At 31.7% G+C, this 18192-nt stretch overlaps 1 protein-coding gene across 1 annotated transcript in view; it reads left to right on the top strand.

The window, feature by feature from the left end:
* Positions 1-18192, top strand: part of COL11A1 (collagen type XI alpha 1 chain) — a 243926-nt gene that overhangs the window by 131593 nt on the left and 94141 nt on the right. Inside the window, 5 exon segments of the mRNA XM_079133305.1 lie at positions 229-282; positions 4539-4592; positions 7902-8009; positions 8401-8490; positions 8745-8798. Coding sequence (XP_078989431.1) covers positions 229-282; positions 4539-4592; positions 7902-8009; positions 8401-8490; positions 8745-8798 — 360 coding nt within the window.

The raw sequence follows: 18192 nt of genomic DNA, 5'->3' as shown, positions 1-18192 counted from the left end.
TAGAATTCTACATTTTTTTCTTGGTCTCAGTTACAGCTATAGAACTATGTTAAAGAGATACATGTGCACATACTGCCATATATGAAACTGAACATCACCAAGTATGACATCAGTAGAACATCAAAATATAATGTCCAGTGAAATATTGGTAAATTGTCTAACATATTACTTTTAGGCTCTAATCAAAGAAATATTTACATCATGGGTGTTTAAAACTTGTGATTTCAGGGTCCACCTGGGAAGGATGGACTGCCAGGACACCCTGGACAACGTGGTGAGACTGTAAGTAACTATTTCTGAGTGAAATTTTCAATCTTTAGTACTTCATCCATTCATAGAAAGCTACTTTGTTGTTAACACTTACACTACCAGCTTGAGAACAATGTAGGAATGAATTCCATTAGCCCTTTTATTAAAACCAATGAATAAATCCATAAGTAGACCAATGTTTGTAAACAAATATCCTTGGTAAAACTGTTACGTTAATTGATATAATTGTTCTTATTGTCAATAATAGTACTTTGATAATGGTTGATGGAGAAGAACCCATTATTTTTTGGATGCCTTCACAAGATTGTCACGTATTACCATAAGCCATGCACATAACCCAGCATTCTTCTTTCCAGAACTAAAGAGTGGTTTCTGCTAATGTTAGAACCATAAGAGTATAATTGGTATGGAACTATTTCAAATGCTTCCTCTCATGTCGAGTAGGGAAGTATAGTTTGAAAAAAGTAATTTCATTTTATTTAATAATGGAGAAATATAACATTAAACAAATTAACTGAATTACCCTTCGTATATATAATGATTGGGCAGAGGAGAAATTATCAACTCCTTGATGGCTTAAGAATTCTGGTGTGTTAGTGGTTTATTTTATCATTATTATGAAACTACATATCTGGCCTATGAATGGGTTGTTATTCTAGTCAGAAATCCTCAAGGGTTGGCATATTTCCTTGGAACCTATTCTTATTTCTTAATATTGGTTAATTTTATCCAGATTTCTTGAGAAAACCACAACATAGACTATCTTTGTGTAGTTAAAAATCACTTTAAGACATTCTGCCAACATGCAGACATATTTGGAATTGCATAGCTCTATGTGTTTCAAATCTTAAAATATTATTAATTTTCTGCCATGGGAGAAACAGTCTGTCAGCAGCAACCCAATTCCTGTCTCACTCTCCAAGCGACAATTCTTAGTTTAACAACTTCCTAATTTTAGCCAGACTCGAAATTTCAAAGTCTCCACTTTCAAAAGCTGAATCAAAAATAATTCATAGTGGGACCAACGAATAAAATTGTTTTGTGTTTCCTCTTTGAATGACATTTCCATGATGAAGAAAATATGGAGGATTCTCTAAATAAGATTCCACAGTGAAATTTGCAAACATTTCCACTCAAATCTTGCATTCATTTTTAACCATCATGTTATTTCCTGGGAATAACTCTGGAATATTTTTGAAATTTTTTTTGAGGAAAGAATACCTACAGAATTACCATTTTAAAATCCCCTTTCTCTTCAATTTAATCAAGAGTTTCTGCTTCTCTCTGAAGTAACTATGTAATATATAACATTTGAATTTAAACAAAGAAGAAAATAGCATATTAACTAATGCCTCTAGGAGGAATCTTTCTCTAGTAGTTTCTCATAGACAAAGACCAGGATTTTTTTTTTTTAAATTGTATTTCTGATTTCATATCCTCTTTTCAGAAAAGAGTGAATCACCCTATGGCTGAGAACTGTGCTTTCTCACCTTATTTTTTTGAATTCTATCTAGAATTCAAAAGATTTCTTTGTGCAAGATCAGAATCTAGCCTGGATAGGCTTTGCTATATATGTGTTATCTTATTTCAAAGAGGAAATTCTTTCATTATTTTTCAGATTTGTCCACATTGAGAAATTCAAGACTAATTTTGATGCCTTACATTTTCAAGCTTTTTCAAGTATCCAAGAAAAATTAGAAACAGACCCTATTATAGTGAAACATTCCAAATTTGTCTCAGAGACACTGTGCCAAATCCAGTATTGATGCTAAAACTAATTTAGCCCCTTAGAGATTATTAGAATAGGAATTGCTTGGTTGGGTCTTGAATATTCCAAGCAACCCATGAATATATCAAATTAATTTCTGTTTTTAGGGACTTTGAAAGACCTTAAATTAAGTTATTCTACAATTGAAAAGCAAGTTTAGTCAGTATATGAAAATTTCAAACAAGCAAACCCCATTCTGAACTGTAAGAATTTTACTGTGTGTAGTTTTTCTCTACCATCCCTAGTGTAAATTTATCAGATACTTGCAAATGCTATAAATGTCTTGAATAAGCAGACATATGGGCAGTGCTCTCTTCCAGCTCCTCCAAAATCTATCACCTGCACAATTGGGCTAGCAGCCAAGCTTTTCTCTTTCCCCTTAGGATGCAGGAGTGCAAATGTAGATTGTAAATTTTCCATAGACTTTTCCTCAATTAAACATTGATTTTTAATCAATTAATTTAATCAAATGTTGTTATAGTCATTTTTTGCTGTTTGTTTTCACATTCACTAAGAAAAAAAGCTTTGCAAGATTTTAATATTTTTTAAGTTCAGAATAGCATTTTCCTCTTCAAGTCAAACTTGAAGAAGGGTAGTCCAAACAAAGGGAATAGGTCATGCAAATGTATGGTTCAGAGAAAGGTGAGATTAGTGTGGGTAGAACCTAGGACACATTTTCAAAGCAATAGCTGTGACTGGAGTAGCTGACAAGGTTGAGATTGTGCTGAACTTTGTCACCAATATTGCTTGACATATGTTTAGCAATGCATTGATTAGATTTGCTTATATAAGATGGTTATTCTGGCTAAAAGTGGGTAAGTGCATGAACCTGATTTGAAAAACTGCAATCATCAAAGAAAGAGATGATTATAGTTAAATAAGACAATTCTACTGGGACATGAGAGAAGTTGTATTTTGAGAGTTTCTTAGGTGACGCTCTAGGTTCAAACACTGACTGAGTTTGATGACTGCAGGAAAGCTTGGGGATTAAAGGCACTTCATCAATAAAGGAAAAAATACAACTCAGAGAAGGTACTTCCAGTGAGCTCATGTTAGAAATGTTGGAGTCAGCACCATAAACAATTGGAAATGAACAATAGGCACTTAATGAGAGAGTGTCAGGGTTTAGCACAGATTATAGTTTTAGAAATAGTTTGGAGCGGGTGAAAGAATGAATCATTATAGAGGTAAGAATTGTAGTCATGGAGGTTGTTGACAAAATCCAGGGAGAAGTGTACATATTCATGCCCGCATATATTGTGCACACACGTATATGTGTGTTTATATTTGTGTATATACATTAATCTGTAAATCTGATGACAGATTTCCAAACTGCCCAGTTGCTGAAAAGTTAAATTAAGCAAACTGCTCTTTTGATTATAAAATTCTAAATCAATTCTGTGATAATTTCACTCAGAATTAGTCGGTTTGTCTATTTAGCTCAAGTGGAACCCTGATGATCTTAAGAATTATTGAGTTTTAAACTAGGAGAAATATGTTTTCCTACTCTCTGATATAAGTTACAATAATTATAAATACAGATTCATTTTACTTATAGAATTTTGTTATTACAAATAATTCAAATTAATTGTCTGGAAGGTTGTGATTTAAATGTGGACTACAAGCTTCTTTCTTGCAAATTTGATTATTTCCATTTGATTACATGTTATAGTGAACAAAACTTTTATAAACACTATTCACTTTAATTTTGTCCTTTGGAATGTTTTTCTCCTAAAGTTTTCTATCTACTCCTCCAAATTTAAATGTAACCTTACTCACATGAGAAAGAACTTTGTCTATCATGGTACAATTATACAGAATGAATAATCCACGAGTCTAGAGAAATGTAGGTACCAAAATAAATTCCCCAAAGCTTAATTTAGTGAGGACATTCTGTTCACATCAACCAAATTCTGTTTTAATGATTGCATTATTTACAAGGTGCATTTATAACTAAATTCTTTTGGGTTTTTGGAAAGAACATTCATAAAAAGATGAAATGATTACTAATCATGCAAAGTATTCTCTTTACACATATATTTTTATATCTTGTTTTATTTTATGAAATTTTTGGAATGCACTAAAATGAAATGTATTCATATCACTGACTATAGATTTATCTCTGTATAGAGAATGAGTGGACTATTTTAAAGAATGTCTAAGTCATCATTTATTTCATCGATAAACATTGCTACATTAACATTCTGTATGTTGTTTGACCTGGTGGAACAGGTCTAAGAATACATTTGTGCTCCAGCTTTATCATACTGCCTTATTTTTAAGGTATATTGAAAGTAATCATTGCATTACAATGTAAAGCAGTGAAGACAACAAATTTTGAATTTTAAAAAGAATTGGAATATGTGAACTCATATTGTAGCACTTGAGGTATTTTTAACCAATAGTTGACTTTCTTTTAACTTAAGTTTTCCAATTATCAAATTCTATTTTATGCTTTGTCTTTTGCATAGTTTTTACAGATAATACTTTGTTTCCTTAGGGATTTCAAGGCAAGACTGGCCCCCCAGGACCAGGGGGTGTTGTTGGACCACAGGTATGTTCCTTTATTTTTCTGGCAAGATTTATTTTTATGTTTATCTTTTTACCTTAGTAATTTGTGTAACATGTATCCATTTTATTATGATTCCAAGTGATGTATTTTTAAATTTCAGATCACATTCAAATATTCGAAGGTTACCAAAGCAAATGATATTTAGCAAATTACTGCTTAACTAAAGTGGGTTTTCACTTGCCTGTATCAATAAAATAGAAGAATACATAATGAAAATATATCAGAAATTCCCAATAGGTTTAACACTAAAGCTGACCATGGCATCATCTATTTTTTATAAACCCCAAATTCTTTCTGAAGAGGTTGTCCACTTAGAATTTAAAATTACAAAATAACTTTAGATCTTTGAGTATTAATTAGCTATAGAAGAATATTATAAAATTCAGAATACCACATTATAAAATTTTAATATTTATAACTTATCACATGTTTTTTAAGAGTTTTTTCATTATAATGACAATTATTCATATTAGGGATAAATATATTAGTTTGTTTTCCTGAGAATATGTGAAATATTGATGAAGACAAGAATGTCTCTCAAGATAGGCAGCAGACAGACTAAAATATTAGAGCAATATCCTGAATTATAGTATCACAGAGTTGCATATAATAATTATTGTGCATAGAAAACAAAATTGTTATCCTTTGCCAAAACATATTGACTGGACAGAACACTTTTAGTTTACTCAGCTGGAATTTTACCCCTGGTAATAGCAAATTACAGTAAAGCAAGAACAGTTGGATAAATGTTTTAATTATTTAATGCTTTAGTCTTTTTCCTAATATGATTTGTTCTCAACACTTTGTAAATCATGTATTCACATGCTCAGAAACATGCACATCCATAAATACACACCCCTCCCCAGAGAAGCAAAACCTACATCCTTTTTCTATGAATTTGTGTGGCAAAAGCAAAAATGAAGAATTCTTAGATTGCTTAATCATCTTATTTCAGAGAATAATTTTAAATCTAAGGGAAATTTTTAATTCTTCATTCTTTTTTGAAGGAAATACAGCATGCCTGTAATCATGCATTTTTGGTGTGTATGTACTAAAGGGTTCTTTTTAACAGATCCTCAGTTTTACTTACACATATAAAATGAAATATATTCCTAGTAAATATATTTAAATATGAATAAATATATAAGTAATATAAATATAGTTCAATATGTGCAAAATATAGCAAGAGAGAATATTCATATATTATTAAGTATATGTTGCATATTATATGTATTAATCAATAATTTGAAAGCTTCCTCTGAAAATACTTCTACTTTTCTGTTTCATATAACTTCATAACCATTTTCTATGGAAAAATAAAGACTAACCAAAGCATAATTCCTATTATACTTAATACCTGTGAAGAGAAATTGAATTAGTCTATCTAGAATATAAACATGTTGGGTCTTAACTGAATATTTCAGGAACTGATACCTTTTGAAAATGCATCCCTGCAAATGCAGACATCTAAAATTCTGGGACCTGAGTTCTTTTTTCTCCTACTTTAAGAGATAAAAGTAGTGGGTGTTTTATTGAGTATACAACTTCATTGATTTATTTTTCCTATTATGAAGGAAATACAGCAATTTTAAAGAAAATCTAACTCCCACAGTGGCACACACCTGTAATCCCAGTGGCTAGGAATTTGTTGCAGGAGGATCATGAGTTCAAAGCTAGCCTCATCAACATAGTGAGACCCTGTCTCAAAATAAAAAATAAAAATGGCTGGGAATGTGACTCAATGGTTAAGCACCCCTGGGTTCAATCCCTGGGACCAAAACAATAAGTAAATAATAGAATTTCCTATTTTAAATATAACCATATTTTCATGTTAGACTAAAGGAAGTGATGTAATGGGAAAGAAATGGATTCATCATTTTTTTGATAAGTTATATAAATCTCTTGTCTATTTTTATCTCACTGATATAACTATTCAATTAGTACCAACTTCATATTATTTTCTATTAAAATTCTGGCATTCAGATATTTAAGAAAAAACTCCCTTTGGGAGAAAAATTTTCACACAATAATAAGTTATTAAGTTATTAAGACTTTATTATAAAGTCAATAAGACTTTCAGTTATTATATAGATAAAGGAATTTAAATCTAGAAGCATGTGTCAGTATTTGGGACATGTATGTTCTTTATCTAAAACCAAAAGTTAAAATATGTTACATTTTTAGAAAAATAGCAAAGAATGATATTCAAAAGTAACTTCAGTAACACATCACTGTGTAACAACCTTAACATTTGGAATTTTCCCCTTTATATATCTTTAACTTAAATCCTTCATCTTGCTGTTTATTCTAAGTGAACATAGAGAGCAACTGGTCACCATTCCTTATTTATACTCTATGGCTTGTTATACTGTAGGATCACAAAGGCACCAGTCAGGAGACATGTTAATGACCTGACATTTTTCATGCTGGCATTTGCTGCAGGTGGCTGTTTGTTATACATTTGGCCTAGAGGAACTGCTGGCCCAAACTCACTGCTTTCAGGACCTGCCCCCCCACTACCACATTCCTTAGACTTTTTCAAATGAATATAAATTAGAAGTAGAGAGGTCTCCAGTCTATGGAAATTCCAAAGAGAACCACTTGAGTTTTTTGGGTTCCCAAGGTCTAGGCTTATTATCAAGTATCAGTTCAGCGGAGTACCTATCAATATGGCACCAATATCTTTTTATTCTTAGACTGATTTGACACCTTATATTACAAGAGGAATGGCATGAAGCTATTGTTAAAACAAAGTAAATTTTTTTTTTTTAAATTTTTACTTTTGGTACAAAGAATTGAACTCAGGGGCATTCAACCACTGAGCCAGATCTCCAGCCCTATTTTGTAATTTTTACTTAGAGACAAGGTCTCACTAAGTTGCTTGCCATTGCTGAGGCAGGCTTTGAACTCATGATCCTCCTGCCTCAGCTTCCCAAATCGCTGGGATTACAGGCATGCGACACTGTGCCCAGCTTCCAAAACACAATTTTTAGCAATACGTGGACTGCCCTTATACTGAAGAAATTCTAGTATTAAACAAGGAAAATAACTTTTTAGACTTAATGTATTCCTTTGTGCATTTGGATATTCTAATCATGATTGAATGTGATAATTTCAGACTTTTGTCAGATAATGCTACTTTCTGTGTTTTATAAGTGGTTTTTAGGACAACTTGAAAATAAATGAGAATGATAAACTTTAGTGAAAAGGAGTAATATGTATTTTGAGTATGCATTGTATTTGTCAAAAATTAAAAGAACATTCTAATGGGATTTTGCTTATCTAATTTAGGGACCAACTGGTGAGACTGGTCCTATAGGTGAACGTGGGCACCCTGGTCCTCCTGGCCCTCCTGGTGAGCAAGGTCTTCCTGGGGCTGCAGGAAAAGAAGGTGCAAAGGTATAACATGCTCAAGGACTTTTCTTAGCTCAAAGCATTCATTTCCTTTTTGTTATATTGCTTACCGCTTCTCCGGAGAGTCTCTCTATTTTGTCAGTATTTAATGTCAAAAAAATATATCAGGAAGATATTTAGTGTGAGGTTATTGTACTTTGAAGATATTACTGAATAATGGAGCAATTAGCTCATTGACCATAAAACCATCAATTTATATATATCCTTAAATCGAGGTATTTTTATTTCATTTTAATATATAGAGCATTCCAAACAAAATTCTCATTGTTTAGTAATATTCAAGTTGTTACCACAGATTGGAGATAATCACAATTTTGTTCATACAAATGGGTGTAGAAATTACTCTTTATTGATGGATTTACATTATATTCTTTAGGGTGATCCAGGTCCTCAAGGTATCTCAGGGAAAGATGGACCAGCAGGTTTACGTGGTTTTCCAGGTGAACGAGGTCTTCCTGGAGCTCAGGTATAAACAACATATAAATGTGTGTGTGAATGAAATTGCTTATTAGAAGCATTTTTCTCAGAGCTTCACTAGCATCCTGAGTATTTAAGAGAATACAGGTAAACATAAGCATTTGATTATCATTATACATATATGTATATATATATATTTGTATTAAAAAATACCTGCCATTCTTATTTTATCAACCACACATCTCCTTCCATTTATATTTAGTTCACATTGATTCATTTTCTTTGATTTTATACTTCTCCCAGGGTGCACCTGGACTGAAAGGAGGAGAAGGTCCCCAGGGCCCCCCAGGTCCAGTTGTAAGTATGATGATAATACATAGCCGTACTATCCATGGTTGCAAATTACAGCTATTCTTTCATTACTCTCATGCTGTGATCCCACAGTGTGTAGGAGAGAAAATAAACACATGTCAATCAAATCAGTCAGTGCCCAGTTTCTACTAATTGCATGCACTAATGAGTGCAGAAACAGAAGGGTTTAGATGATTGGAAATATTTGCTTCTGTTTCTGCTTCTGTCAGGAGATATAAGGGGCTATTTTGCTTCTTACCATTCCCAGTGAAATAAATCATAATTATGAAGAATAGAAACTCATGGTCATGGAAACCATGGAGAAGTTGTAATTTGAATTCTTTTTTACTTCATCTCTTTTCTCATTTTAAAATTAATCATAAAGTAAGATTCAATTGCTTATATATTATTTTCAGTCATCATTTGTTATAAAACAGGCTTAATTTGAGATTCTAAGTACTTCATAAGACTCATTTGTCAGTGATATAAGTAAACCCCATAAAGATGAAAAATAAATGCCATTTTATATATTATGCATGTCAATTTATTTAGTCAATATAATATTATGAAATAATTGACAAATGAGTAAACATTAGATTTTTATCTGTTCTTTTCTGATGTTCATATATCTAAATAAACTCCTTGAGAACTGTTGAATACAGTTTCCATGTTTTTTATCAAATTCAGTATTATTCCTGAAAGGTCACTATAACAGACAAAAGGCAATACTTCTCATTCTCCATCTTTTTTCATCAGCCTGAGTATTGGAAAGTTGCCTTAAATCCTTTCTCAACTACTATTCACACCATGTTGGAGTCATATTAGTTCCACTTTCAAATGTTTCTTTATCCCCTTTTCTCATTTCCATCACCACACTCTCTGTTCAGATTCCTTTTGTTCTCTCCCTGATTAGCAATGTCTTTCTTCTTGACTCCATTTTCCTTTTCTCATCAGTCAGTTTTTAAGATCAGTTATAAATTTTAGTTTAATGCACTTCCTTAACCATGCCATTCCTTTGCTTATACCTATCTCATGGCTCTACACTGCCTTCAGAAACAAAACTCCTAATGGCCACTGGCCATCTTTGCAATTTGATTCCAATCACCATAGCCAACTTTTTCCCCCTAATGCTTCCCCTTTAAGTCTACCCAGTCTAATGTACTGAACATCGTCTTGTTCCCAAAACCACCGTGATCTTTTCTACTTTGAGAGAATATAATTTATACTTTCCTGTTCTTCTAGGAAACTGCATTTTTTTCTTTCTCTCCTTGGATAAAATCCTATTCATCCATAGATATAGAACTTTCTATGGGATCATTTATTAGTGAAACTTTTTCCTCCTCAGAATTTTGTTATGACTTGTGTTTTAGAAATTATAATAGAATATCATCAGTTGCCTCTCTCACTACTCTGTGAGTTCCCTGTATCACTTTTGTTATGTTCACAATACACACCTGACACACAGAAATCATTCCATATCTTTTTATTTAATTATCATTGAGCCTGATATAGGAATAAAGTCTGTGCACCATAACTAATACTGAGAACACAGCAAGCATAGCATTTTTCAGGGTAACATTGTTCTTAAACCTGAAGAGCTATAAATCATTCAAATTGGTAAAGATTTTTTTAAAGGAAAAATAATGTATTTCAGTGAATATATTTGACTTTCCATGAAATTTATAAAATTATGTACAAGACTTTTTTATAATCTTTGCAATTTATTGGTGGTAGTATTAGCAGGAAAACTAGTTGAATAAGACAAAAGTTTTTATTTGGACATAAAATTTTCAAGAACTCCAGTACAATGCAATCCATTTAATCAGATTTTGGGTTATAAAGTAATCTTAATTTAGGGATAAATGATTTTTTTAAATCAGTGGTCATTGAACTAGTGAAATTTGAATCATAACTACAAGAATTAAATTGTTTTAAGATTTTTTTAAGGACTCGCGCAAATAAGCTTTCCTAGGTTTTTGAAGCAATTGAAACCTATATATATATATGTATAGTGCATAATAAACTCTGTACATATAGTTTTTATTATATTTATTAGAAATTATCCAGTTAAATATAGAATATGCTATTTATTTAGTTGCCTTCAAAAAATTAGTAATCTGACAATTACTAATTACTTTATTCAGTTAAACACCACAAAAGATGTCACTTGACTCAAAATACAATAAATTATTTTGAAGGAAAAAAGTCCCACAAAAGATTAAGTAGCACTATCAATTGATTGGTGATTAAAAGCCTAGTGACATACAAGCAATAGGTGTTAATTCTGTGGGGCCAGGGAGAGAAGAGAAATCAGCAGAAGCGTCCTTCACCTTGGCTTTACAAAGCACAGGATATAACACAAGCATAAGAGGACATATGAGGAAAGGGAAAGAGTGTTTGAGGTACTACTGGTTTTACAAAAGCAGGGCAAGCCTTGGAAGAAGGACTAAAATTTGTTCAGTTCTTGCTGGAAACTAGGCATTCTGCTAAATATTTTACATCATGTAAATCTAAAGCAGAAATATAAAATGACATATTATTATTGAAACTCTAATATGGCAAGTAGGAGTTAATTTGAAGATTTTGACATCTTTGGAGCATGTGGATTAAATAAATAAATAAATAATGAATAAATAAATGAAATTTTAGGAAAAAAGTTTTTCCTCTCAGTGTAAAATATATAATGAAGATGGGAAAGGCTAGATAGGTGTAAAGTTCCAGTATTAATTCATAATACTATTGTGAGCCAATGACCAGGGGAGTGGGGGGTCAAAGCGCAGTGCAGATGTCAATACAGGAAGGCAGGGTAGATTGTACCTGGGCAGTGAGGAAAGAATGAATGATAACCTCACTCTTGTGTGTCGGAAGGTATAATGATGCCTTCCAAGCCTAGAACCATTTTGCCTCATCTGTACCAACAACTACAACAAAGGAAAATTTCACACATAAAAATTCAAATCCTCTTGGTAGTCACAAAAAATTTTAAAGGCTTTTATACTATATTAATACAAATGTTCCCCAAATGCTCAATGACTTTATCTGGAGTAACTACTTATTCTGAAAATAAACTCACATATTCAATTTTTCAAGCATTGACCAATTAATGGTTTTCCTCAGTTGTTGGAGGAGGACCCACTGAAAGGAAAGACATCCTTACAGGAAATGGGTTTCCAACACTGTGGTGGATTATTGTAAAATATGGGGAAGAGTCTCAAGATGACAATCTCAGCCTGCAACAAGTGCCAAATAAGCCTCCATTTGCTTTGGTTATAGCAGTCATTCACTCATGTATATATTGAATTACATTTTGAAAAAAATTTATTCCAAATTACAAAGATTAAAGCAAAAAAGTTGATCTTCTCAATGCAAACTCTATTTAGAAAATTAGTTCATGTTAATTCTCATTTTTTAAGATATGATAGGAAGAAGTTTATTTTTAAAGCAAGGATTCAGAAGTGATTTTTTTTTTGGAAAGAAAGATAACAAGTTCTATATTGCGATGTTGATCACAAAGATGATAATGGAATATCAGAGGAAAATATGTGATCTGTTGGGGAGAGATGGTAAAATTATAAGTCTTAAGAGATAAAGGCATAGGAATATCCTATGGAACTTCTTTGTTTTATAACAGGGAGGTCTGAGTTTATCCCAAATTTACTTTGGGATATTGACCAAGTAATTCTATGTATAGAAGAAATGCTCAGAAACAGAGAGGGTTGGAGATTCAGCAGTTATTCACATTAGGGGAAAGAAACTTAAAAATTGATGAGTTATTTAAGGAAAAGAATGTGAACAAGGAAGAAATAGGAAGGATAAAGGAAAGAGAAAAAGGAAATAGTATATAATTATGTGTCATTCTTTCAACTCTTGTGTTGAGTACTGTATATTCTTTATATTTATTCTGGGAAATTGACGTGGTCATATTATTACATTCCATTTTTTAAGGCAAATTATCTAGGCTTAGAGAAGATAATTAGGTTGTATAAGTTTAAACTCTTTTATCTGCAGATGAAATTCACATAAATTCTTTTCCATATACATAGATCTCTCACTCTGTAAACATCTGCTTAACAAAATTTTCCCTCTTTCTCTCTTTTTATTTCTCCCTCTGTTTTGATTACATTTCCCCAAGTTGTCTTGACACTTCTATACCCTGTGAATAATCTTGTTTAAAAGAAGAGTTAGAAGAACTAATATTCCAGCTAACTGGGCTTTAATACTCTTACTGGTTCCCTGTAACTCATTGACTATTTGAATGAATCAAAGATTAAACTGCTTAAATTAACATAGCAAAGGTTGAGTTCCTAATGATTATACATGCTTTTTATGTGTTACCACTGTGCCCCTTACACTCTGTATACTTTCTATATTTTCTAACTCATAGCAAAAAACAATATTTTTAAGCATCCATCTATCCCTGTGTCCATCTGTTTATTCATGTATGAATATATTTTGTGTCTATTCTCTTTATTCATAATTCATTCGGTCATAAATACCAGAGAATTTGCATCACACTGCTATCACATTCTGTCACGGTGGGCTTACTAAACTCTGCTTGGTCTGGATGCAATGCCATTGCCTTGGGTTCAGACAGACTGTGAAGCATAAAGTCATGCCTGTCTAAAGGATGCACTTGAGACTATGGGAGATTGCTTTAGACAGAATCCTATTTGTAAATATCCTCAGAAGAAATCTCTTGATAATCATAACTTTAAAAACATTAATTTTAAGTCTGAATTATTTTTGTGTGGATTCTTGAATAGTTAACTATTTTTCTTTCAGTTGTTTTGAATTCTGAAATGCAGAATTTCCTTCTTTGGCTTGCAGAAATCATGGAGTCAAACTTGAGACTCAATAGGGAAGATGATGCCTTATTACTGTTTTTCTAATCTTTTGAACATATTCATTATAAAAAGTCCAAATTATGTAGCTGTTTTAATATCTTATTATTTTTTATTCTCATTAATTTTTAACTTATGAATAAAACCCATTAAAATGACTTCATAACTCACCAATGGATCATAACCTAGAGGGAAAAATCCTTGGTCTGTAGGCATTTTTAGATTGCTAGTATTTCTGGCTTTGAATTATACCAATAAAATGTTATTTGCTTACCTTTCATGCTTACCTGTTTTTTTTTACTTATATTCTCTTATATTTTATGTATTCTCTATAAGCTACTATAAGTTTTTTCTTTTGAAATGATTATAAATAAATATCTGAATATACCAGATACTCTATTAAGATGAAGTATACAGATTCATAAAATATACTTTTCCTACAAAGAACTTGTGTTTTTCCTAGGAAGACAGGTAAAAGAATAGATTTAAGAAAAAAAAGTAGCTAAGTATTAAGTGATAAACTAAAAGGCCAGAGAGACAAAGCTGAAAACAATGCTTTTTATTTCTAAAAGAATTATTAGAGTTAGATTTGTGAATAAAAATCAGTTTTATCCATTTTCATGTGTGCTAAATTTAGTCTTGAAATTCTCATTGCTGTTTTTGTACTGTTAGGAAAGAATGGGTATTTCAAGATTATGGTTTTCTAAAGATCTTTCTACCAAGAAAAAAATTTTTACCAAACAGAGTTCTGTGACTTTGTTCTTTTAAAGTCAGGCCAAAATCAAGTGCTTACTGTATGCATGATGTTGTATCCAAGAGCTGGTCATAGATGCCAGTCAAAGCCCAGGTATGTCTACTGATCACAAAGGGTTTAAGCACTGAGTAGGTGACTTAATGCACACATGAAACAGAAAGAAGCAAGGAGTGAAGAATGAAAGAGGTAGGTAGTACAGCATTTCCCTAATGTTGAAGATAAACTAGGTAAGTGTTTTGTATGTATATAAACATGCCATATGTGCAGCTATGATAGGTAGCAAATTCTCAGCTTTCACTTACCCCCTCTATTTTCCTAAAGAAAAATCAAGGAGAATGATTTCCCTAAGCAATGTTTCCTCCATATCTTATGATATGGAATCATCTCTTTACCAACAGTATTTTCTTTAAAAATATGATTAAAATATTTTAACATGGTAGAGTGATGGTAAAACCTTTTATCTTTATATTTCTTGGAGTGGTAGGATTTAATATGGGGAAAATATGTGAGGGAGTCAAATAGCTGCTAAAGGGTAAGTGTTCAGTATTTCTCAACTGAAATACTGTGATACCCCGTTTCCGTAACTTCTCTTTCATGGCTGCTCCCTGAAGATTCTAGGTCTGTTATACTCCATATACTATTTATTATTTCTTCTTGGTGTCATCTCTTCTTTAAGAGCTTACATATCTTTCCTTTCATAATTCCTATTTCTTTTCATTTTTTCCCCCTGCTTCCTATTCCTGAGAACCTTCTTAGCACTAACATTTACTTGTTCTTCTAACAGGGAACAGACAAGACTTCAAGGATGGCATCTGCTGGCTTATTGGGTCATATACTGTATTTCTCACGATAAAGCATGTCTTTTCTGTTGTGACCCAGGTCCATCTCAGTTAGGTATTCTCACATCCAGCTGGGATTCTGGTAGAGCTGGTGTTGGGGACCAATGACCAAAGTTTGCAGAACTGCAAGACTTCGACCATTCAGAATTTATGCTTCAAATCCTATTTGTTATCTCATCTAAATTTTTGGTCTGTGTGATCTAAAATATGTTATTTGAAGAGTAGAATTATGTCATACTAGTCATGCCATGGATGTCAACTTGACCTTAAAAAGACAAGGACATACACGTTTTTGTCCTCTTCTTGAACAGCTCTGTATTATAAGAACTTGTGTTTATGCTTCTATTCTTCCCCCTAGTGGATACATTTTAAGTGAATGCTAATGAGATGATTTGTCTGTTTATCGGTTTCATTTACTTTACAAATGCTCCTCAGAATATGAAATTCACACAGAAAATAACTGATAAAATATTTATATCAGTGTTTCCCTCTGTGTAAAGCATTAGAGAAACAGCCCCTGTTCTCTCTGCTCCAAGAATGTAGAATGATGTTATTGCTTCTTGTTTCATTGCCATTGTGAGGTTTAGAGAAAGACACTAAAAATTTAGAGAGAGGAGTTGCAGAAGGAGCTAAACCTAACAATAATCTAAAAAAAGAAACTAAGATATTTAAAGTTCTCCTTTTTTAAAAGTATGATCACTTCTTATTTGAAAATAAGAGAAAAAAAAATCCTCTTTCCCATAGTTGATGGTGTTATTAAAATTTGTATAACTCAATACATATTAAATTCTTGTCTTTGTGAAAGGTTTTTTAAAACATTTATTTTTGAGGTTTACAATATGATGTTATGGGATATATTTAGATAGAGAAATTATTACTATAGTAAAGCAGATTAACTTTCTGTCATCTCACATAGTTACATTTTTATGACAGAGCAGCTGAAATCTACTTAACCTACATGCATAATACCGTGCACTTTTCACTTTTATTAACTTGTGTCCTCATGTTGGGCAGTAGAGTTCTACTCGTGTATATCTTACATATTTCCTTTTAGCTCCCATATGAAAGTGCCACATCATAAAAAGTCTGCACTCCAGTATGCACTGGAACATTCATTCAAAATAGAAAAGACATGGAAATGGAACTTTCAAATTGCCATGTGTCCATTTATATTTAAATCACAAATTAGGAAAATTATATTTCTCTAGATTTTAGCCCTCCTTGAAAGTTCTTTCCAGTTCAACACTTTTAATATGTAAAATAGTCATCATTGCTACAGGGAGGCAAACACAAAAACAGTTTAATGCCTTCTGGAAAAAGCCCCCTCCATACTTTAACAATACCATATTACCTCCTGGATCTTAGTTATCTCTTCTATAAAATTTTACATGTATAAATATTTGAGATTATATATCTATTTAAAAATATGTAGCTGCTCATGTTGTATTCATACTTTAGGACAAGAATTGTTCAAAGAATTTTAGGTGTATCAGCACATTAAATATTACAGAAACCTGATGATAGACTATGTCCCTAATTTATTGGTTAGAAAATGACTCCTAGAGAATTTGCTTAAGACCAGAAAGTTAGTGCTCTGGCTCTGGAACGGAAAAGATTGCACATTCAATACACTCACTTAGAGCCTGCTATGTGCCAGTACCTACTCCAAGTGATGGAATCACTGATTTAAAAAAAAAGCAGAAATTCCTACCTTTGTGGTTCTGATCATTGTGCATTTAACCTTTATTTAAATCTAAACATACATGTTAAATATAACTTTTCATTTATCAGACAAGTTGTAAAACTTCTTATTTGTAACTGTATAGCACTGCAAAAATTTTATCATTATATATGTCTACTCTTTAGGAAAAATAATTCATTTACAGGGCAGTTTTCTCAAGGACTGGTACCTACTGTAATACATTTTGTATCCCCAGTAAGTGTCACTAGAGAGTGAGTTCTCAGTGTGTTTTTTATTGAATGTGTAAATTGGACTCTTTTAATATTGGATTTAAACTTCAATTTATAAAAAGAGACAGAACTTCTCCAGTGGTTCAATTGAGATTAAAGGATTCATAAGGCTTATTCTTTTAAAGTTGGCTTGGGAATATTTAAAATCTGCAAATTTTCTCTGTATCATTTTCTTAATCAGTAGGTACCATCAGAGATTTTCACTTTTCATTTATTTATATATAAAATAAAATCACTGCAGAGCATGCTGTTATTACAAATACCTACGCTTATATAATGTTTGAAATAACTAGTAGAAAAGGAAATTGCAATTGAACTGTAGGGCACAAATATACATTGAAAGAGTCTCTTCTTGTTTTCATCATTGGTTTCAAAGTTTATAAGATGTGACAAGATCATGAACGATATTTTAGTTACAAAGAAGTAATATATTTTCGTTATTAATTTTAATGCAGGTTCCACAGAAAGATGGTAATCTGAAATTTAATCTTATGAATGCTTCAAGGGAGAAATTAAAATAGTTATTATTTGTAATAAAAAAGCAGCATAAAATATCTGCAAACTACACACACTTTCATATATTCAAATCAGCATTTCATCTGTACTTGTGACATATTAATACAATTATTTGAAATATCTTGATTAATTTTAAATATTAAACATACCTCATCATCAATTTAAAATTTAACATGCATTCTATTTTTAAGAACCATACATTATTTCCATGTGATTTATCAATAATAGTGCATCAAGTTAAGGCAGCAAGTGTTTCTTTTAATTCTGGTACCACATCTTTTTAGGGAAAACACACAATCAATTGTTATTCTTCAATTTTTTAAAAAAAAATTCTGTTGATTATACAAGAGATTTTTTAAAAAATATCCAATAGGTGGACTTTTATAAAAATATAAATACATATCACTAATTTAATTATGTCCTGTATTTTTTGCTATTATTTATATTATTTAATGTATATAGTAAATATTGTATTCTTT

Source organism: Sciurus vulgaris (genome assembly GCF_902686455.1).
Source record: "Sciurus vulgaris genome assembly, chromosome: 1".
NCBI lineage: Eukaryota > Metazoa > Chordata > Mammalia > Rodentia > Sciuridae > Sciurus > Sciurus vulgaris.
Note: the sequence above shows the minus strand (reverse complement) of the source record. Positions and strands in the feature narration are given on the sequence as shown.